The 20696-nt window shown below is 47.6% G+C and overlaps 10 protein-coding genes across 10 annotated transcripts; 5 read left to right on the forward strand and 5 right to left on the reverse strand.

The window, feature by feature from the left end:
- Window positions 1-745: 745 nt before the first annotated feature.
- N7483_010552 (NADP-dependent oxidoreductase) lies at window positions 746-2060 on the forward strand (the record flags this gene model as incomplete). The annotated part of the gene is made up of 5 exons (XM_057093979.1): window positions 746-921; window positions 995-1110; window positions 1162-1329; window positions 1383-1514; window positions 1576-2060. The coding sequence occupies 5 exons, from the start codon at window positions 746-748 to the stop codon at window positions 2058-2060; spliced, it is 1077 nt and encodes a 358-aa protein (XP_056939950.1).
- Window positions 2061-2425: 365 nt separating this feature from the next.
- Window positions 2426-3462, reverse strand: N7483_010553 (uncharacterized protein; the record flags this gene model as incomplete). Its single annotated transcript, XM_057093980.1, has 2 exons — window positions 2426-3276; window positions 3348-3462. 2 exons carry the CDS (start codon window positions 3460-3462, stop codon window positions 2426-2428), a joined length of 966 nt encoding a protein of 321 aa, XP_056939951.1.
- Window positions 3463-4263: 801 nt separating this feature from the next.
- On the forward strand, window positions 4264-5461 carry N7483_010554 (TFIIH/NER complex subunit TFB4; the record flags this gene model as incomplete). The annotated part of the gene is made up of 2 exons (XM_057093981.1): window positions 4264-4309; window positions 4377-5461. 2 exons carry the CDS (start codon window positions 4264-4266, stop codon window positions 5459-5461), a joined length of 1131 nt encoding a protein of 376 aa, XP_056939952.1.
- Window positions 5462-6174: 713 nt separating this feature from the next.
- Window positions 6175-7797, reverse strand: N7483_010555 (threonine aspartase 1; the record flags this gene model as incomplete). The annotated part of the gene is made up of 5 exons (XM_057093982.1): window positions 6175-6285; window positions 6342-6451; window positions 6505-7365; window positions 7425-7624; window positions 7688-7797. The coding sequence occupies 5 exons, from the start codon at window positions 7795-7797 to the stop codon at window positions 6175-6177; spliced, it is 1392 nt and encodes a 463-aa protein (XP_056939953.1).
- Window positions 7798-8726: 929 nt separating this feature from the next.
- N7483_010556 (actin-related protein 3) lies at window positions 8727-10272 on the forward strand (the record flags this gene model as incomplete). Its single annotated transcript, XM_057093983.1, has 4 exons — window positions 8727-8761; window positions 8825-8847; window positions 8923-9281; window positions 9373-10272. 4 exons carry the CDS (start codon window positions 8727-8729, stop codon window positions 10270-10272), a joined length of 1317 nt encoding a protein of 438 aa, XP_056939954.1.
- A 488-nt stretch (window positions 10273-10760) lies between these two features.
- Window positions 10761-12368, reverse strand: N7483_010557 (tRNA (uracil(54)-C(5))-methyltransferase; the record flags this gene model as incomplete). Its single annotated transcript, XM_057093984.1, has 1 exon — window positions 10761-12368. One exon carries the CDS (start codon window positions 12366-12368, stop codon window positions 10761-10763), a length of 1608 nt encoding a protein of 535 aa, XP_056939955.1.
- A 429-nt stretch (window positions 12369-12797) lies between these two features.
- N7483_010558 (mitochondrial 37S ribosomal protein uS5m) lies at window positions 12798-14115 on the forward strand (the record flags this gene model as incomplete). The annotated part of the gene is made up of 2 exons (XM_057093985.1): window positions 12798-13830; window positions 13898-14115. The coding sequence occupies 2 exons, from the start codon at window positions 12798-12800 to the stop codon at window positions 14113-14115; spliced, it is 1251 nt and encodes a 416-aa protein (XP_056939956.1).
- A 371-nt stretch (window positions 14116-14486) lies between these two features.
- Window positions 14487-15159, reverse strand: N7483_010559 (DASH complex subunit DAD3 family protein; the record flags this gene model as incomplete). The annotated part of the gene is made up of 2 exons (XM_057093986.1): window positions 14487-14753; window positions 14938-15159. The coding sequence occupies 2 exons, from the start codon at window positions 15157-15159 to the stop codon at window positions 14487-14489; spliced, it is 489 nt and encodes a 162-aa protein (XP_056939957.1).
- A 948-nt stretch (window positions 15160-16107) lies between these two features.
- On the reverse strand, window positions 16108-18052 carry N7483_010560 (putative serine/threonine protein kinase (Nrc-2); the record flags this gene model as incomplete). The annotated part of the gene is made up of 2 exons (XM_057093987.1): window positions 16108-17147; window positions 17206-18052. 2 exons carry the CDS (start codon window positions 18050-18052, stop codon window positions 16108-16110), a joined length of 1887 nt encoding a protein of 628 aa, XP_056939958.1.
- Window positions 18053-19803: 1751 nt separating this feature from the next.
- N7483_010561 (uncharacterized protein) lies at window positions 19804-20607 on the forward strand (the record flags this gene model as incomplete). Its single annotated transcript, XM_057093988.1, has 2 exons — window positions 19804-20052; window positions 20113-20607. 2 exons carry the CDS (start codon window positions 19804-19806, stop codon window positions 20605-20607), a joined length of 744 nt encoding a protein of 247 aa, XP_056939959.1.
- Window positions 20608-20696: the final 89 nt, after the last annotated feature.

Genomic DNA, 20696 nt, shown 5'->3' on the forward strand with positions numbered 1-20696 from the left:
TTATGCACCTTTCCCATGTCCAACAAGAGGTTTATCCGCATAATGCCGCTAAAGCATAGCTGCTGTATATGTACTATGTAGTTTGCAGATCGAAATATTCTTCAGTTTATCCTTTCAGGACATTTCAGGATTGTGGTTCCTTCCTGTTATTCCTGAAGAATAATGTGCATGAACGAATCATGATTGATTCAAGTTGTCTCTATGCACGGGGAGTATGCCTCGGATTAGTCTGGTTACGTACAAACAGTCCTTGAACCAGTTTTCAACTGGAGAATTACTAATTTATAGACTTGATGACTACATTTAGCTCATAGACAGAAATAATCATTGGTAAGCATAGTTTATGTCTCCCACCTGGGAATCCCACGGTGTACGGACAAACTACCATACTAGAGATGGTTGATCGGCTTGACCATTGCTCCGAGGAATTAAGAGACCCATTAATTTTCCAATCACCTGACCAATGACACCTCATCCTCATCTTTTATTTCTCCAATTTTCTCCACCTTCTTTTCTCCACTTTCATCTAGTATGTTCGAAGCTTCTTCAAGCTCAACTGTCGCTTAACAGCCCTGGGAAATCAACCGACTTCAAGGATTTTACCTCGGACATTTGCACTAACTGACTCAATTGAAGCTTCCGCAAGCTATTTATACTGCGCACTGAACCCAAACATCAACGTTTGGTATTCAGAACAGGAAAATTTCCTATTGGAACTTGGAGGTTTTGACTCCCCAAATTTAAGATGTTGTCTCTTAATATCCCATCTTATTCCAAGCCATCGGAATATCAGCTCTCTGAATTACCAAAACCCAAGATCGAGACCCCGAATGAAGTCATTGTTAAAGTTCATGCTGCGAGTATCAACCCGATTGATGTCAAAAGAGCGGGAGGAGGTCTGAAGATTGTAGTTGGGGACAGGTAAGAAGTCACATGAATCAATGAGCCATGGAGACGCGCGATTATCCGAAATCATAATTAACAAAAGAAACAGTTTCCCATTCAAAATCGGCTACGATGTAGCTGGTGTTGTCACAGAAGTAGGCTCGAAGGTGACTCGGGTCAAGGCTGAAGATGCGGTCTATATCCGATTGCCCGAGACTCATCGAGGTACGAGACATATGAAGTCCACCATTGTTTCCTTGTACTGATTGTCACCAGGATCTTGTAGCGAGTATGTGGTATGCCCGGAGAGTCAAATTGGGCTCAAGCCCCCTTCCATGTCCTTTGAAGAAGCGGCGTCCGTCCCGCTGGCAGCGATGACTGCTCTTCAGGCCCTTCGGAAATATGGCGATCTAACTGGGAAGACTGTATTCGTCCCTGCTGGCTGTATGTATGCCTCGTCTCATTGACCAAGCGATTATCTACTAATCAGTTCACAGTGAGTGGTACAGGAGTCTTTGGGTGTCAACTAGCAAAGCATGTGTTCAAAGCAGGCAAAGTCATCACCACTGTGTCAACTTCGAAAATCCCGAAAGTGGATGAGCTTCTGGGTAAAGGAACAGTCGACCAAGGTAGGAAGTCACATTATATTGTTATCTCAATTATGTGCATGCGTGAACTGACATTTTCCAGTCATCGACTATACCAAGACCGATCCAAGAGATGTCATTCCGAAAGGATCTGTCGACTTTCTCTTCGACACAGCGGGTGTTTCGATGCCGTACCTCTGTCTCATGAAGCGAAAGACAGGCCATATTGTGTCAGTTTCGACTACTCCCTCAGCAACAGTAATGCAGAGCTCTTCTTTGATGAGAATGCGGGACAATCCCACAATTGCATTCCATGTCCGGCTTCTTCTCAACATGTTCGACTGTATTCATAACTTCAGAGCCGGGCGGTATGGGGTTAAATATGAGTACATGATCCTTGACTCTAGCGGCAATGACCTGGATGAACTCAGAGGGTATATTGAAGATGGAAAATTGAAGACAGTGGTAGGTACCAACGTTCAGCTTCGTGATTTGGACTCGGTACGAGCAGCATGTCAAGTTGTTTATGACGGAAAGGGTGGTCTTGGAAAGCTGGTTATTAGTGTCGCTGGATCCGAGAGCACTTGAGTGATTGAGCACGTCCAACTTGAACTTGAACTACTAAAAAGAATCCTTTTCTATTTGAGTCCTATTCGTTGCCAGTATCAATAACCCGCGGGCTAGTATCTAGTACTAGCACCGAAACGAAAAATTATTTTTATCTTCACATTCAATTACTTGAACATCGTACTAATCAAATTCAACTTGATGAACCTTGGAATGATTCAACATTTGAAACTTGATGCACTGCATATAGTGTGGTAAATCAATCTAAACAAAATTTTCAACATCACTGGCAGTTGAATTAAATGAAGCTCAATTAAATTAGCCCAGATCACTGACTACTCAAATCATACATTATCTCCAAACATTGAATCCTGAAATAGCCCCAATCACAAATTAGCTTTTGCTAACTCCATCTCCGTCCAATCCCACAACTGCTTGCCCATGTCCGCGCTGGAAGCATACTTATTATCACGCTTCCAGTTTCCTACAGGAACATAATATGCACCATTGACAATATCCTCCTTCTTTGCACCAGCAGCAGCCCATAAAGAATTATATGCGCCTTGAGGAATAGAAGACCCAAAAAGCAGCATCGGCTTGGAGGTGACCGAGAAAAATGGCGTCCTCTGACCGATTGAATTGTACAGATCTGTCAGAATGATTCCCGGATGAACTGACACAGATGTGATCGATGGGTACCGTCGACTAAGCTCAGCGGCAAAGAGAATATTTGCAGCCTTGGACGCACCATACCGGGCATTCGTATTGACCTTCTTCAGCTTTTCCTGGTCCAGAAAAGTACTGAAGCTCGGTGCAAGATTGTGACCAACTGACGCTAAAGAAACAACCCGCACGTCGGAGTTCGGTTCTTCAGCTGTCTTGAGTAGCGTTGGGAGCAGAAGCTTGGTCAGAAGGAAATGGCCGGTGTGGTTCGTGCCTAGTTGAATCTCATGGCCCAGATCAGTCTCTCCTGGCGGCGTAGCCATGATTCCTGCGTTCAGGATGAGAATATCCAGTCTTTGAGATTGAGCATGGAAGGACTCGGTGGCCTTTTGGATGGATACCCTGGATGTCAAGTCCAAGGGAATCCAAGTAATGTCAACCTTGGTCGAGATTGCTGCTTGAATTGATTGAATTGCATCTTGGGCTTTGGACTCTGTGCGGGCACAGAGGAAAATTTTCTCAGGGTTGTGTTTGGCCAGTTGGAGAGTTGTCTCCTTGCCTAGTCCAGCATTTCCTGTATGTGCCGGGCACCTGTTAGACATGTGCAGATGTGAAGAGATTCGGGAAATTTCCCCTCACACTTACCTCCGGTTATCAGAATAGTTTTTCCTGTCAGATCTTGAATATCATTGTCCGGATTGAAGCTAATTCCACCGATGTAGTTACAGGGGTTGACGAGGGCTGTGGCGAATGCCGCCATGTTTAAGATAGGAGTTGAATAGGAGAGTTGAAGGCTTCTCAGAAGGTCCACGGGTTCGCTGAGTAAATTCAATGCAACTCTGAAAATACTTATAAAATGATTCGGTGTAACTGTCATCCCGATTGCGGCGATCAATGACAACAGGATCCGCTCTATATTGCAAAAATGGCAAAGGCCAAAAGCTTAGTATTACTAGTACGCGTGTGCCTCGGCAGTTCCTTTTTAGGGCATCGCCACACTTTTAATTTTAGATTCGACCCGGTGAAGCACAATCCGCCAATCTCCTTTGTTCCATGGATCAGTATAGGTTTATTCCACTCTCAATCAAAAGCTGCGAGAAGGAATAGATGCCTGAGATAGAGACTGTATTCATCTACGGTTCCAATGCTTGCTCAGAACCTTTAAAGTCTTCTCAATTCCACATATTTGAGCAAGTCTAGGGAAATGAAATCTCAACTTTGGAAATTAAGAGCTCAATTCCGAATCATTATCATTTCCCAGTAAGAAATAGAGATAACAGTCCACATACTACGGAGTACAATATGTAGATGTGTTTCTGCAGCTGCATGACCAGTTGACCAATCGCAGACTATCACGGTTATCACCTCGTGACCCTTATCGCGGAGCTTCGTCTTTGTTCTCCGACTTGACCTTGAATTGAATTCGGTCATTTTCATGCAGCTGGCGTCTTGATCTAATCCTCGATTCAGATAGCCTTATCAAAGCTGAGGCTTGTCATCGAGTGTATTCTCGACCGCGGTTACCTCGCCATGAACCTCCACCACTGATCAGCTCAGCACCATGAATTCCGTTGATGCATCCGAGCATTACGAGCTAGGAGCCACCGGTCAGTCCATACATTCTCAACAAGAATCTGTCGCATAAACTAAGTTCGGTTTCTTTTGAATATTTAGAGCTCGCTCCATCTCTCCTAACCATTATTCTCGACACAAATCCACACGCCTGGAAAGCTCTCGAAGGCTCTCTCCCACTCGCCAAGGCCGTCGCAAACCTCCTCGTCTTCATCAATGCTCACTTAGCCTGCAACTACGCCAATGAAGTGGCAGTCGTCGCATCACATACCCAAAAAGCAGCATGGCTGTACCCCGTTTCTGGCCAGAAGAGCGAGTCTCTAGATCAGGACGGCGATGTCTCGATGAATACCCCGAACGGCGGACCATCCATAACTCAGACAAATAAATATCGACCTTTTCGACTAGTCGAGGAACAAGTCACCCGGAACTTGAAAGAATTGCTCGAGCCTACAGGTGGCGATGATATCCAAGGAAATACGTCAACCATGTTAGCCGGTGCCCTAACACTAGCATTGAGCAATATTAATCGACGAACAATCGCCTGGGCTGACGAGCATGGCGGTCCTGATCTAGAAGATGGAGCTGGTGAAGGAAACGGGAAACGTACTGGTCCAGGCTCATCAAACCGATATGCCGATAATGACAGCGAGCGGTTACAGAGCCGCATCCTGATCGTATCCGTTAGTGGTTCCACCGACTCGGCGCATCAGTACATCCCCGTTATGAATAGCATTTTCGCCTGTCAGCGTCTTCACATCCCCATCGATGTTTGTAAACTCAGTGGAGACGCGGTGTTTTTGCAGCAGGCTTGTGATGCTACGAAGGGGGTGTACATGGCCTTGTCGGAGCCACGCGGATTACTCCAGTATTTGATGATGGCGTTCCTACCGGATCAAAGATCCCGGCGTCATCTTGTACTGCCTACACGGGTGGATGTGGATTTCCGTGCCGCTTGCTTTTGTCATCGTCGGGTCGTGGATATTGGGTACGTGTGCTCGATTTGCTTGAGTATTTTTTGTGACCTGCCACTTGATAATCATTGTTTAACATGTGGTACACCTTTGGATCCGGGGGATTTGGGTGTTAAACCAGCACTTCTCCCAAGGAAGAAGAAAAGGAAGAAGCGAGTCAATGAGGCTTCGACGGCTGGGACGCCCATGTCTACTCCCACGCCTGGACCTTGATATATATTGCCTTTTAGATAGGTTTATTCTGCACTACACGAAAATCAACATGATTCTGCCCTCTTAACTCTTGCGGGGATCGAGAGCCGAGGCTTCAGCCTGACTTTATTATTCTACTAGTAGAGATCTTGGGGGCATTCCAGTAACCTGAAAAACAATGATGTAACTCGCGATTTTATTGAATAATCGTAGTACTTCTAGGGAATCAACAAAGCATGAAGGTACACGCAGCAAGTGCCAGTGACTCAACACTTTTGCAAAAAAAAAAAGACAAAAGCACATTCTGGCTTAACAAAAGAAGCCTTTCTGAAGAGGCATAATGCTTCGAGTCAGGAAAAGATACCACAGAAAATCCACAAAAGAAAAACACTCAGTCTTATGGCCATAACGCCAACGCCGATGGGCAAAAGGTCTTCACTAGTATGTACTGAACACACACTGGCAGCACAAATGAAACCGCAGCACAGAAAGAAATGACACATCCGGGGAATTCGGGGAGACAAACTGCGAGGCAAAAGTCGAAAGATGGAAATCACCGAGAACACCTGGGGAAGTCAAAATGAATTAGGTGCTTAGAAGTAAACTCTCAGCTTTGGCTGCGGCTCAAACATGGCCACATCTTCCGAGCCTGCCGACCCAGGACTGTACTAGACATATACCTGATTAGTATTAAAGGAAAAGGATAAGAAGAGGTCCATATATCGCTACGATGCTCACTGAGTTGGACGGATCATCAACCCTCCCAGTGCAACGGGGGCCTTGTTTGGGTTTCGCGACATCACACACTGAGGTCTCTTGTCTTTGTTCGAGAAAGAAGCCAAGGCCTGTCTTGGTTAGCTGATGTATGGTAGCAGAAGATGTAGAGGAGAAAACTACTTACAAATGATTCAGTGTTATGAGCGAAATAGAGGCCAATGCCATCTTCAGTTTTCTTCACGGCCATCAGTCCGAGGGAACCGTCAATATTGCTGTTGAGAATTGCCGGATGACCTAGATTTGCTCAGTATCGTCGACTATTTTGAAAGGCGACAGTGAGTACATACTAGAGAATTCGTTCTGAAGCATCGCGGCAATGGCCTCCTCTTCAGTAACATCCTCGAAAATGCCGCCATTGCCCATCCGCTGACTGTAGTAGATTCGCTGAGCACAGGTGCTTGCGGCGAAGGATGAAGCAATATGTTCGCCAGTTCCAGAAGCCACAACAGCTACCGAAGTGCCGTTTGCATCGGTGGGATCCATAGGAAGGACATGAGTACCGATACCGATCAGAGCTGCAGGGCCAATACGACCGCGATGCTTCATTCCAATGCCTCCGGACGAGGAACCAGCCGCGATGTTGCCGAATTGGTCCACGACAATTGCGCCAACAGTGTCAGTGATCCAGTCTTCTCCATCAGTCGGGTTGTTCGGCTTGGAGTCTTTGAAATCAGTGAAGTCAGGAGGTGGGGTACGATCGTTATCATGGAGACCATGGTTTGAACTGTTCGCCCGATTGGCTGTAGTCTCGTCCTTGCGGTTCAATCCGTCGATGGGCTCCTCCTCGTCATCTCCGCGAGAAGATGGCATTTGGACAGGCGTAATCAGTCGTGCGGCCTCCAATCTGTCTCGAAGACCTGGATAGCGTTCAGGCTGGGATGCGGGGCGCATCCATCGGAATCGTGCCTCCGCCTCAGTAGGCGGGTTTCTGAGATTCCACTGATTGATATCATGCTTCCAGTTATGATAACGAATGTTTGCAATCGGCGCGACCATTGCCTCGTTCGGAACGAGAATGATACCGTGATCCCACGCGAATTCCTGGGCGCCTTCTCCACAGAGGAAGTTAGGAGGAACTCGTGACAGGCCAGCGGATTGGTGAGCCTTTTCATAAACCACGCGTGCTAGCTGGATTGGGTTTCGAACATCTATGGAGATAAAAGATTAGAGATGCCATACTGCGAGGTTACAGCTGCAGGAGACTCACTTGCAACAGCTCCAACGGCTCCGCTGCGTCCAAAGTGATCAACAATAGAAGCATCGCACTCGACGACGCCCTTCTCATTGACATTGCTACCAAATCCTGCGTTGGTAATGGGAGCATTCTCGAGCATCATGATCGCGGTTTCCACTGCATCAACTGCATTTCCGCCACGACGAAGAAATTCCATTCCAGCTTCGGCAGCCCTGTCAACATGTCAGAAAGCCCTAATCGGTGGTAATGCAATATGTCAAGAAGGAACAACATACATCTCGCAGACCAGTAGGTGCCGCTTCTCATTTTCACGGCTGTGGTATCCAGCCCCAGCATGGACAAACACAGCGCAAAGGTCTTCATCCATCGCTTTGGCTTTGAACATGACTGTGGCTCTTGAGTAAGCTTGACTTCCTTCAACATTTACTGTCTCAAATCCAAAGGGCCTTACTGTTCGTTGACCAAGCGACGAGAGTGATCTCGAACGCAGAGAGTTTGTCAGATGGCTGCAGCGTGCGTTGCGAAAGGATTGGGTGAAGGACTTGAAGAAATCGAGTCAGTGAGAATTCTCGGCGTTTGACGTTTGACGTTTGGCAGGCTGTCATCTGATACTGATGACTCGCTGAGTCGCCTACCTATGATACCCCTCAGACTTGAATAACAATGAGTCTCAATCTCTGATAAGAATTAAAGGAGTGGTGGTACTTGAGCCTAGGAAGTTCAACCCCATTGAACTGTATGTTAACTTTTGTCTCCAATGCCAGCACTCTGGAAAACAAGTCCAACATACCAAAAGCCAGAAGTTAAAACCACTTGATGGGCAATAAGTAAGAATATTCAGAAAGAGTGTCATAGGGTTCTAGGCACGAGAAGAATATAACTGATGAAGTTATTGAAAGCTAAGGATTGGAAAACCCAGGTTCAACTACACTGTACTTTGATACGATGGGAACCTGCTCTGCGCTTTCCTAGTGTGAATCCATAGATTTTTTATAGGAACCCATTGCTTTCCCTTTCCTTAATTCATTGTGCTTAGAGATAGCAGTTTTGATTAAGAAATATCAAGAGATATTCTATCATGAAAATTGGTCAAAATTGGCGAAGAGAAATCAATATAAAAATGTTTCTTATGTTTCAATAGAGAAAATCAACACATATGTGCATGATGTCGTGGTGGACGTTGACCCCCAATTATGTCAGCATGCCTCCCCGCCTTCCATGTCTGCCTATGAGCTCCGCCACGGTTGACTTCACCTTCTACCCCCGATATACTCGACAGATTTAACTGCGGGTCTTTGATATCCTTTATTCGCCATGGCCTCTCAAACCCCTGCCGTTGTCATGGACAAGTGAGTTCTCACATTTCACTAGAATTGAATCTTCAATGCTGACCCAGCCTCCCTCCCCCTCAGCGGTACCGGTTACTCCAAGCTTGGTAAGTAGTTCACGCTAAACCATGTACAAAATTAACATTCAAAAAAGGTGCTTTAACTAACATTCACATTCTCAGGATTTGCCGGTAACGATGCCCCCTCCTTTGTCTTTCCCACAGCAATTGCAACCAAGGCTGGTGCCGGTAGCGCTGGAAGCTCGGGTGCGCGGCCCTCAGTTGCGACAAAACCATCTTTCCTGAGTGGTGGTGGTGGAGGTAGTTCTCATCTGTCTGCGAAGCGTGGTACTGAGGATTTGGACTTCTTCATTGGCGACGAGGCTCTGGCTGCTGGCAATGGTCCGGGATACGGTGTGAACTACCCCATTCGACATGGACAGATTGAGAACTGGGATCATATGGAACGTTTCTGGTCCAACTCCATCTTTAAGTATCTCCGCGTTGAGCCCGAAGATCACTACTTCCTCCTTACTGAGCCGGTAAGATCAATCATAATCTTGCAGCCTTTTCCCCCTAAAGGCTTACGTCAATGCGGAGTACATGAGACTAATCAATGTCTATACCCTATAGCCACTTAACCCACCTGAGAACCGTGAAAATACCGCTGAGATCATGTTCGAGTCCTTCAACTGCGCTGGTCTTTACATCGCCGTCCAAGCTGTGCTTGCTCTCGCCGCCTCATGGACCTCATCCAAGGTTACGGACCGATCCCTGACCGGAACAGTTATCGACTCTGGTGATGGTGTCACCCACGTTATTCCCGTGGCCGAGGGCTACGTCATTGGATCTTCTATTAAGAGTATTCCCATCGCCGGTCGAGACATTACATACTTCGTCCAGAGCTTGTTGCGTGACCGCGGTGAGCCTGACAGCAGTCTGAAGACCGCCGAGAAGGTAAAGGAGGAGTACTGTTATGTGAGCCCGGATATTGTTAAGGAGTTTGCGCGTTACGATCGTGAGCCCGACCGTTTCCTGAAGCACACTGTCACCTCCCCCAACGGCCGCAGTATCTCCATTGACGTCGGCTACGAACGTTTCCTTGCCCCCGAGATCTTCTTCAACCCTGAAATTTACTCGTCCGACTTCCTGACCCCGCTTCCCAACGTCGTTGATGGCGTCATCCAGTCCTCGCCCATCGACGTTCGAAGAGGTCTCTATAAGAACATTGTCCTGTCTGGTGGTTCCACTCTGTACAAAGACTTCGGCCGCCGCTTACAGCGTGATATTCGTCATCTGGTCGATGCTCGTATCCGTGCATCCGAGGCTCGTAGTGGCGGTGCCCGCTCTGGTGGTCTGGATGTTGCAGTCGTCACACACAAGCGCCAGCGACACGGTCCGTGGTTTGGAGGTAGTTTGCTGGGTCAGACACCTGAATTCCGAAGCTACTGCCACACTAAGGCCGAGTACGATGAGATTGGTCCTAGTATTGTGCGGAGATTTGCTTTGCTCGGTGGGCCTGGAAGCTCATAAGCTCATTGCAAAGATAATCTCTGTTTACTCATGTATCCCCCGTTGGCCAGCATGGCTGGACGCGCTTTGTTCATAGTCCCTAGTTCTCTCTCCCGTGTCTTCCATGCTCTTCCTGACGTTTTCTCTCCCCCTTGCGTCTCTCTTTTTCTCATCCTCAGCGGGCGGCATGGCGCTGGGTCCTCAGCATGCTACATCTGGTTCCCGAGTAGATAGAGGGAGGATCGATTTTCGTTCGCGGTTGTTTTCCACTACTTCAAATGTTTATCTTGATAGCTCTTCACAAGCGTATGAGAAAAATGCAATTTCAATATATCTTCCAAATCATTTGAAGGCCACCAGTATAGAGAAGCCGCGGGTATTACAATAAAGCTTGAATTATGGTACATGTCAACATTGAACTAGGATTGCGAATAGAAGGGCAGTTATTTGAGCGCCAGTTTCCGAAGTCACCATTATTTTTGATATTATATTGAATCCTCCATATTTTCTTATGCCGACTCCTCAGTCTTTGGAGGAAACTCGACACGGTTCAAGATAGCCACACCCTCAACATGGCCTGTTTGAGGGAAGAAATCAAAGCCACGAATACTTTCGATCTCATACCGAACATTCTTCGATTCATCTCCCTGCACCATGACAGCAACATCGCGAGCCTGAGTATGAACGTTACAGCTCACGTAGACAACGCGACGAGGCTTGAAAGAAAGAAGCTGTTCCAGGAAGTCTTCTGAACAACCCTTGCGAGGCGGGTCAATGACCAGCAAAGTCTGGTCAGCGGGATAGGGAACATCCTTGAACAAGACAGCTGCGTCAGCTGCAGCAAAACCAGTGCTGGGGAGATTATTGGCGCGGGCATTTTCGCGTGCAGAGATGATGGAGTCACCAGCAACGTCGACACCGAGACTGGATTTGAAGATTGGGGAGAGTGTGATGGTGAAGAGACCAGAGCCGGAATAGGCATCGAGTAGGTATTTAATGGGACGAGGATCTTTGTCGTTGCCAGCGGGAAGAGCATGAGAGCGAATGAACTCAGTGAACCCTGACAGAATGGAGTTGTTGTTCTGGAAGAAGGCTCCAGCCTTGTTGCCAAAGACGTAATCATCGACATACTCCACAGAGGTGGCATTGTTGTCTGTGATGCATCGCTTCTCCTCGACGTAGTTTTCGCGCTCGATGCGGATCACATCACCACTGTCTGCGCCTGGGGTTGATACCATTCCACTGATTTCCTTGATTTCAGACCCATCGGTTGGGGCATCCTTAGGGAATCGACTTGTCGATTCGCGCATGAGAAGTGTTGCGCCCCTCTTGTAAGAGCTGATATTTGCGGCTACACGCTTTCTTTCGCTCTTCAAGCCCTGGCGCACAACGTCTGTTCCCAAAGGACAGTCCTCGATATCCAAATCCATTCTGCGGCCCTTGTACGTAAATCCAATGGCAGGAACATTGGTCCCTTGCGGTTGCTCGCCATCTTCACTCTTCTTGTGTTGAGGTTGCGCAAAGTGCGGTGTGAGTTTTGTTCGGTATCCGTATTGCAAAGGTGATGGGAATGTCTCGTCAATGGCTGGTACAAGCTCTGGGATTAATCCGGAGAAGTTGGCGTAGGCTTTTTCGACGATACGGCGCTTGTGGGCCAGTTGGTCCTCGTAGGACATCATTTGCAATTGGCAACCGGAGCACTTTGAGAAGTATTTACACCCAATGAGTTCATCTTTTCGTGTCGGTCCCGCTTCAATGACGCTCAGGAAATCGGTAGCACTATAAGAAAGGGCGGGGAAATGGCGAACGACCTTGACTCGGACCTTGTCTCCCGGGACTGTGAAGGGCACCACATAGACATGGTCTTTGTTCTCTGAAAGCGCTAGACCATCACCAGTCGAGGAAATATCGGATATCGTCACATCAATCTCGGTGAAAGTCTCTGGTAGAGAGACTGGCGACGGGGAGCTTGAATCGTCTTGCTCAGGGCGATTTTGCTTAATAAGTTGCTCGATGTCGGCTTGCAACACTTCGTCAAAGCCATTGGCCTTGGTCTTATCATCCTTGGCCTTCTTGCGCCTCTTTCCATCAAACTGCTTCTTAGGAGGCTTCGGCATTCTTGCGGCGGGGACTCGAGGTTTCGCTGAATTGCTATAGGACGATAACGTCGAATTGAGCCTGGAGTAGATTGGAGTAAACGGTTGACTTGATATAATCAACCGGGATTGTCGCCAAATAGAATTCCTCAACCACAACATAAACAAGAATAATAAATCAAAAGAATAAGAAGAGAGAGAAAAAAAAGCGCGGGGAGTTTCCAAGGTTGGAGAATCGAAATTCTGGAAATTTATTAGAAACGCATCTATAAGGGTGGTGATTGGTTAAGGACTGACCGCCCGCCCAGCAAGAAATTCCATTCCGAAGCAACTTTGAACTCCAAAACGACCAAGTCAATTGTTTTCGTGGCGTTCTGTCTTTTCATTTTATTTGGTGCTCGGAGCTAGCATAGTTAGCTGGTTCCAAGGAGCATTCTTTCATCTCTCATCATGAGCCTTACACGACCAGCGAGATGTCTGCTATGCAGTTTCTCCCGTACTGTCACCCCGGGCACGCGAGTGCCTCGTCGCCAATTCCACCCAACCCCTGCGATTTTGTCGAACCGAAAGTCCAGTTTCCCCAATATTAAGGCCCCTCAGGATCAGACAACCGATGTCAACCGAACGGGTGCCCCAAGTCGCGAGGACTTCAAGCCCTACACCAAGGAGGAGAAGGAACAATTGGCAAAGGAATACTCGGAGGCTCAGATGAAGGCCATCGAGGCCGGTGAAGCAGCCATTGACCCCCAGGATATGGCCGACCAGTTCCGTGCCCGCAGTGACCCGATGAAGTTCAAATACCTCGACGATTTCTCCGTTGTCGAGCCCGGCATTGACCGCCATGTTCGCAACCCCGAGTCAAACACAGACTACAATTTCAAGTTGAAGAAGGAGGACGACTTTGTGGATGATTTTGGCCGCTTTTTCGCTGAGATGCCCAAAGATGCCACTGGTGCTGATTTCGTCAAATTCGGCGAATCGCTGCGATTGACCCATGGCAAGGAGGAGAGCGAGCTGAACCCGCATAGCGCACTGGTTCCCGACCTTTTCGGTCCCGGAGAAACCATTGACGAGCCTCGTGTGGAGGAGAAGAAGACTGCCGCGGAGAAGGGCGAGAAGGAGCGCTCTCTTGCTGCGGAGGAGCTGACTGATGCCCTGAAGAGCCTCCTCCTGGCTACTGGATACACCAACCAACAAGTCAACGGTCTGCGGACCAAGACACTTGTTGCTCACAGCGTTGTGAACCAGACCCGTCTTGGAAAGGTCCGCCGTGCTTACCGTCTCTCTATTGCTGGTAATGGCAACGGTATGTTGGGAATTGGCGAGGCCAAGTCCGACGAGCCTAGTGATGCAAAGACCCAGTCACAGTACCGTGCCATTCGCAACATGCAGCCCATTCCCCGTTACGAGAACCGTACTATCTTCGGTGATGTCAAGGGTAAGGTTGGTGCCGTTGAGTTGCAATTGATGCATCGCCCTCCAGGTATGTTTATAGATATTCGCAGTCCATTTTCACGTTGTTCTTTCGCTAACTATTTAATCTTTCCCAGGCTTCGGTCTCCGTGTTCAATACCTGATTTACGAAATGTGCCGTGCCGCCGGTCTCCACGATCTCTCTGCTCGCGTTGGCGGCTCGAGGAACAAGATGAACGCCGTCAAGGCCGCGTACCAGGCTCTTATGAGCCAGCGTGATCCCGAGGAAGTTGCTCGTGCCCGCGGCCGCAAGATGGTCGATGTGCGCAAGGTCTACTATGCCGGAAAGGTCTAGGGTTGATCGCCCTCGACATGTATATAATGTGTTTTCATTTCTCTTCTCTGTGTCTTTATCGCATGTACTTTTATCTGTACTAGTTTGGTCATTCAAAAGAAAGGATATATTCAATGTGTCTTTTGTTCCAATGTTCAGGATTAGCATCTAAATAAACATCATCAGGATGCACTGCCATCAAATTATTACAGCAGTCCTGTCAAACGAGGTGAATCCTGTATCAAAATACCCAACTTGAAGAATGCATTTCTATAAATTTCCCCATCTTCTCACGCCAAATCGGAAAAAACAAAGCCAAAAGGCTACGGGGTATCTGTACGCCAAAGAAAAGACATAAACACCATAATTGAATTTGAACTCAGCAATCCGAATCACTGGAACGTCATATCTCCTTCTCCACCATATCCCCCACAATGGTATTCCCGATCTCCAAATTGTTCGTCTCCATGTTGCGACTGTTGCTGCTGCTGCTGCTGCTGCTCCTCACTCTCATTCCAGATCTGTTGCTGCAAGACAATACTGTAGACACTAGCCTTGAGCAAGGTACACACTGTTGCAGTTTTTCGTTCCAGGAGACGGAGGCCATCCAGAGTCATTGAGGCAGGGGATCCAGCAAGATCGGAGATCTTCTCAGAGAGCTGTACGCCGAACGGGTATTAGCATATAAGCCCAATGATAGTTGTGAACATATTATAATGTTTAAAGCTCATATATGCTTAGACAACGCGTGTATAGAGAGAAGAGAACTGAATTGCGTTGCTGGACAAGCAAGAGTGCAGTGCGGGTGGTAGATGCGCGGTGGACTCGATTTAGTTGACTCACTTGGTTGACATTGCGTAGGAGACGAGAATATTCATTGAGAACCTCCTGTTCTAGCTCAGATACATGCGGATTGTCATTTCCAAGCAGAGGGTTGGCAGAGCGACTGCGGCTGTGATCGGAGCTCATGTCTTGGGGCATGGGAGGGGTTCTGGTCGCGTGGTCTGGAGAGGTATAGGAATAGTCGAGGCTATCTGGGTCTTCAGAAGGTGCAAATGCTGACATTATGGGCAGTTCAACTTGGTATTGACTGGTTCGTAAAGGAATTGAGGAAAGCTTGAGTAGAGAAAAAAGCGCGGGTTGATTCAAGTGGTAGTTTGTGATGGCGGGGACTCCAAGTCGTCAACTGGTACAGGTTAGATCCGGCAGATCTATTCCGCTTGGACTACGGAGTACAATTAACCTTTAAGTTGTTATACAGCTGGAAAGGACAAGCTTTCAATTTCACATTTTCTCTACTATTGTATCTTGAAAATGTTGTAGATTTATCACGCAGAGCATATGAATTCCCTATTTTTTGAATATCGGCAAAGACACTAAACTCGGATATAGTGGCTTCGCTCCTAGATAAAAACAAATGTAAAAAGCCAAGATCAGACTGAACGTTCATAACGACCGCCCCGTGAGACTGATTAGAGGACAGGGACAAAATCAAATACACAAAAAGCAATCAGAAAATCCAGATCCAAACAATGTTAATCACTAGAGATAAACCCATAAACGCCGTCCGCTGCATAGGGCAGAGCATGTCCGCTGATGTATACCGCAGCTCCCAGTAAACAGAAGTACTCTGACAGAAGGAATGGTGAATCGAGTGAGCTTTGCAGGGAAGAAAATAATTGAGAGTGGATCAAGGCCTTCGACGATCATGAAATGCAGATATGCAAGGTGAAGATTTGCACCCAGAGGCAGAGCAAGTAATCAAAGCTAGAAGTGAAGAATCCAGGGGAAAAAAGAGGGAAAAAAATAATAGATCCAGAAGGCCCGACACACTCCAAACACCCGAAGTTTTGCAATAGAATGAGGGCTGAAAAAGTAAACAGTGAAAATGCGGTCGTGAATGCATCATGGTCGTCAGCAAGCCGATGCCCAATCGGCTGCCCCCGCATGTGTCAGGAGAAAATAGAAATCAAAATCAAAATACAGTGTGGGCGTGGCGCGAATATAGCACAATTAATGATCTCCTTCGTGGTGAAGTGTGACGCTGTTGAAGTCCTCAAAAGGATCATTCAACTCACCATTTGGAGTGGCAAGGCCTGAGTCCATGGGCACACCCTTCATTTTGGAGGAGCTATCAGATGTACCACCGATATCCACGCTGGCACTCTCTTTAACATTGCGGAAGTTGATAGTATCGGTACCAGCGCGGCCCTGGTGAGGGATCATTGGTGGCTTCATGTGACGGATAAGGGCCCATTGGGTTGTCCGGAAGAAGGGGTGAGTCTTGACATCGGAAGCGCCAGCACGGGCTCCCAGACGTTTGGTTTCATCCTTGATCAATAACTTGCGAATCAGAGATTTGCACAAGTTAGAGGTCTGTTGAGCACCGGAGTGTTCAGGGAATTGAACCTCATCTCGTAGAATGCTGGCGAATGTAGCATTTCGATTCTTTCCTTTGAATGGAGTGGTTCCGTACAGCATCTCATAAATCAAAATACCTAGCGTCCACCAATCGACAGCGCTGGTGTGTCCACATCCCTTGATGACTTCAGGTGCAATATATTCTTCCGTTCCGACGAAAGAGTTTGTGCGGAAATCAGCAATGCAAGATTTGGTGTCAATGGTAGGCAATGCAGCGGAAGATGTTCCGCCACTGCGACCAGGAATCATTGTGGGAGCACCACCGGGCCCAGATTGTTTAGATAAATCGAAATCCGAAAGCATAATGTGACCTGACTGGTGCAGGAGAATGTTCTCGGGCTTGAGATCTCGGTAAATAAAGCCCATTAGATGCAGATATTCCAACGCAGCAGTGACTTCCGCCGCGTAAAAACGAGCCGCATCTTCGGAGATGCACTTGCCAGGGCGGGTTTGAAGAGTTCGGAAGAATTCACCACCACTGCAGTATTCCATGCAGAGATACAAGTAATCTTCAGATTGAAAAGAATGGTAGAGAGTGACAATGAAGGGGTGGTTGCTTGTAGCCAGGATCTCTTGTTCGGCCAAGGCACGCTTGATCTTGTTTCGCTTGATCATCTCCTTCTTACTCAGAACTAGAATCCCTTAATCAGTATCAAGTCCCCGAATTGTAATATCCGTTAGAGCACTCACCCTTCATGGCATAGAGACGACTTGACTTCTTCTCACGAACCAAGTACACTTTCCCAACATCACCTTTACCGATCAGTTTGATCTTGTCAAAACTGGCTGGTCCCACCTCCACATTCCGAACCTTGATAGAGTTGGAACTATACGTGCGACGGAACCCATCTGTACTAGCAGAAGGCACAGCAAGGGCGATAGTAGTATTTGAGTCGGCCAGCCTAACTCCATCAACCGCAGACTCCAAAAGGGGCTCTTTACCCATTTCGGCAGTTTGAGGTCGACCTTCACCCTGGCCCTTGCTGAACAACCCCTGCGCATTCGGAGCAGATGCGACACGGCGTAGTTTGCGCGCAAGTTCTTCCTTATTTGCTGTAGTCGCCTGTTCCACCGCCGAGACTCCGGTGACCTGCAACTCGGGAGTATCGGGTGGGGATGAGGGCACAGACCCATCGTTCCGATGTCTCAATGCCGGTTGGCCCTGGTGAGCGAAATACGGATTGGCGGTTGCAGTGGGTGAAACTCCATCGTCGAGAGGATTTCCTTCACTGGCGACAGTTGTTGAGCGATTGCGACCGATGGTCGGTAGGAAACGAGATTGTCGGAAAGCACTGGACTTTTCGTTCTTAGCGGGAGCCCCTTGGGTCTCTTTCTCACGTTCGCGCTCATTACTAGTCGGACTGTTGCCATGCGATGAGGAATGACTACTTGAGCTGTTTATGCGGAAGAAGTTCTTGATTCTGGAAGGGAAGTGACTTGACTCATTAGAGTGCTTGCGAGTGGGAAGGGAAAGACCGGGGAAGTTCCCGCGCTTTTCGTTCATGGCCGAGGGGCTAGACGCAAAGAGCTGCGTCATGACGGGGTGGGAGAGAGGATTTCAATGATATTTCACAGTCTCCCCTAGATAATAAGAGAGAAAGGAATCTCAAATGGGAGAACTGCTCTGGAGAGAAGGGAGAAAAAGAGGTAGCGGTGGCGGGGCGTTGTTTAAGAGAAACCCGTAAATGATGGGGAGTAGTACACTAGTATCACTAGTAAGGAGGGCCTTGACTAGCACACCAGACCGTTAATAAGGGTGATCCACCCAAAGGAACAGAAGAAAGACACAGTAAGTGAATTCATGAATGATGCCGCATCATCATAGAGGGCTAACATGAAAAGAAGGAGAACAGGCCAGGTTGGGGGTGGAGCAGGACGCGGAGTCGGTGATTAGTCATGCATTCTTGGGCTGGAGATTCACGCCATTTGTATATCCAATTATGGTCAACTGGCATACTGTAGAGCAAAATTTCTATACAAACTACTTGCTAATGTAATATTTTTAGGAATTAATGTCTTTGACCATGGATTCTGAACTTATTCTTGGATCATTCATAACCCCCCGAGATTTTCTCTTTTTTTTGCTTTTTTTATCCTAGGTGGCAACATTTCGCCATGGATCTTTGCCATGACGGGTCCCAAACTGCTGTAACTATGGGCTGGACTCAGGATAAACTAATCGCCGCCCATCAGAACAAACCTGAATTCCTAGAAACCTTGGAATTTACATGAATTTCTCATTCTGAAATATGGGCTATTTATTTCTCCTAGTAGATTCCCCTGTAATCTAATGGCTTTTGATCCAGTCTCTCTATCATCAGATATAAGAGGAGAATAGGATTATATCGGGGACAACTTTGAGGCGGAACTAAATAGGAACAGGAACCATTCAATGTTGAACCAATAGACATCATATTCTGGACCAGGGGTATGTATTCACGTGATTCTTATCGATTATCAATTACCAATTACTAAATATATTAGCCCTAACCTTGGAACTACCCGTATAACAACATTGCAGAAGAGAATGAAAGGAGGGTAGTATAAATTGAGAGGAATTAATTTCAACTTTATAGAATCATGAGATCAACTTGAATGAAGAACTGAACTAAAAGAAATGGAAAAGACTCGGAAGAATAAAGACTCAGAGCTGATTCGAACTAAGCAGAAGAAGTTCCAATGTCAGAACGCATCCACCTTTAACATACCGTCTACTCCAGTCTTAACCATTGATATGACTGAGATGTATGAAGGTATTTTAACCTGTACCCAGGTGGCAACATAGGAGCATAGCCAATTTGATGTTCAAAACCTCATAGACTTCCAAGGTTGCAGACGAGAGCACTTGAGGACATCAGAGTCTGAATGCCACGTTCCACGGTAACCAAATATCATTTTCTTATCATAAGTTGTAGATTTTTCTGTTTCATCCGACTTTTTAAGTATAGCTTGTAAGTTATATTCTTTTGAAGCACTTGAGATAAGCTGTCAGGTGTGATTGAGGTGAGTTCAAGTTGGTCCTTCAATGTTCCAAGCTTGCAATTTTCTCAATCTGTGAGTCCATGCTATTACTAGTATGACCCGCAGGGCTCGGATTTGGAGATGATTATTTAGCTACCAGTATATTAGTACTTAGATCCAACTTGAAATTGGCAATTGAGCACTACTCTTGGTAGTAGTTGAGAGTATTAAGGAGAGAGATGGGGTGATATGTCAATCAAGCCTGCATGGGGCTCATCTACAACTTAAAGTTAAGGTAAACTCAGTGCTGGTGCAATTTCTTAATTCATGCTTTTACTTCAGCAGCTAAAAATACACCAGCGAACAGAGGTAAGGGGCGCAGCAAGCAGCCCCGACCAGGAATTCTCCATCTGGTCATTCATCATCTTCACTTCACCAGCCCTCGTTGGGGCTCTCCTCCTCGTCCTCGTCCTCGTCATCGGCCTCCTGGCCCCGCAGGCCCCGGAACGCCTGGCGGAGGAAGGCGGCGCGTTCGGGGGTCAGGGGGGCCAGGCCGGCCTGCACCTCTCCCTCCTGGTGGTTGTCGGCTGAGGTGAGAAGCTCGGGGTTGCGACGGGCCATACGACGACGGGCCAGGGTAGCGTCGCCGGCTGCGAGGACCTGCTGCATAGACCGCACAGCAGGGGTGATTCGGGCTCCGTTGACTCGAGCCACTTGGGTGAGCTCCCCAAGGGCACCGGCAGTGCTCAGCTGCACGGTGGCGTTGCCGCGGCGATTGTTGTTGTCGCCGTCTTCCATCTCGCCGACGAGGTTGGCGGCCATGAGATTGTTGGGCAGGGTGGCGGCGGTGGCCTGCTCCATTTGCTGGGCTTCAGCTTCGCCATTGACCAGGCGGCGTGGATCGGGCTGACGGACAACCGTGGCTTGGTTGCGATCGGCCTGGCCACCCTCAGGGTTGGCGGTGTTGGTTTCGTTGTTGTCAGGCATCTCGCTCAGATCCGACAGGCGACCATCAAGTTCAGCGCCGAATGCTTCAACGGCAGTCCGCTTTCGGGTCTGGCCGATCTCGTTGTCCGAGTTTTCATTGTTGTTGTTGTCAGACATGATGGCATCGCTAGGGCCTTTTATTAATCTCTTAAATAATCCAGATGATACATTAACAAGGACTTACATCTCGTTCACTTCAAGAGTTGCAGTTGGGTGAGAGATCAGAGAATGGG

Source organism: Penicillium malachiteum (genome assembly GCF_028827825.1).
Source record: "Penicillium malachiteum strain IBT 17515 chromosome Unknown utg000005l:1.0-9002435.0:326005.0-9005861.0, whole genome shotgun sequence".
In the NCBI taxonomy this organism is placed as follows: domain Eukaryota; kingdom Fungi; phylum Ascomycota; class Eurotiomycetes; order Eurotiales; family Aspergillaceae; genus Penicillium; species Penicillium malachiteum.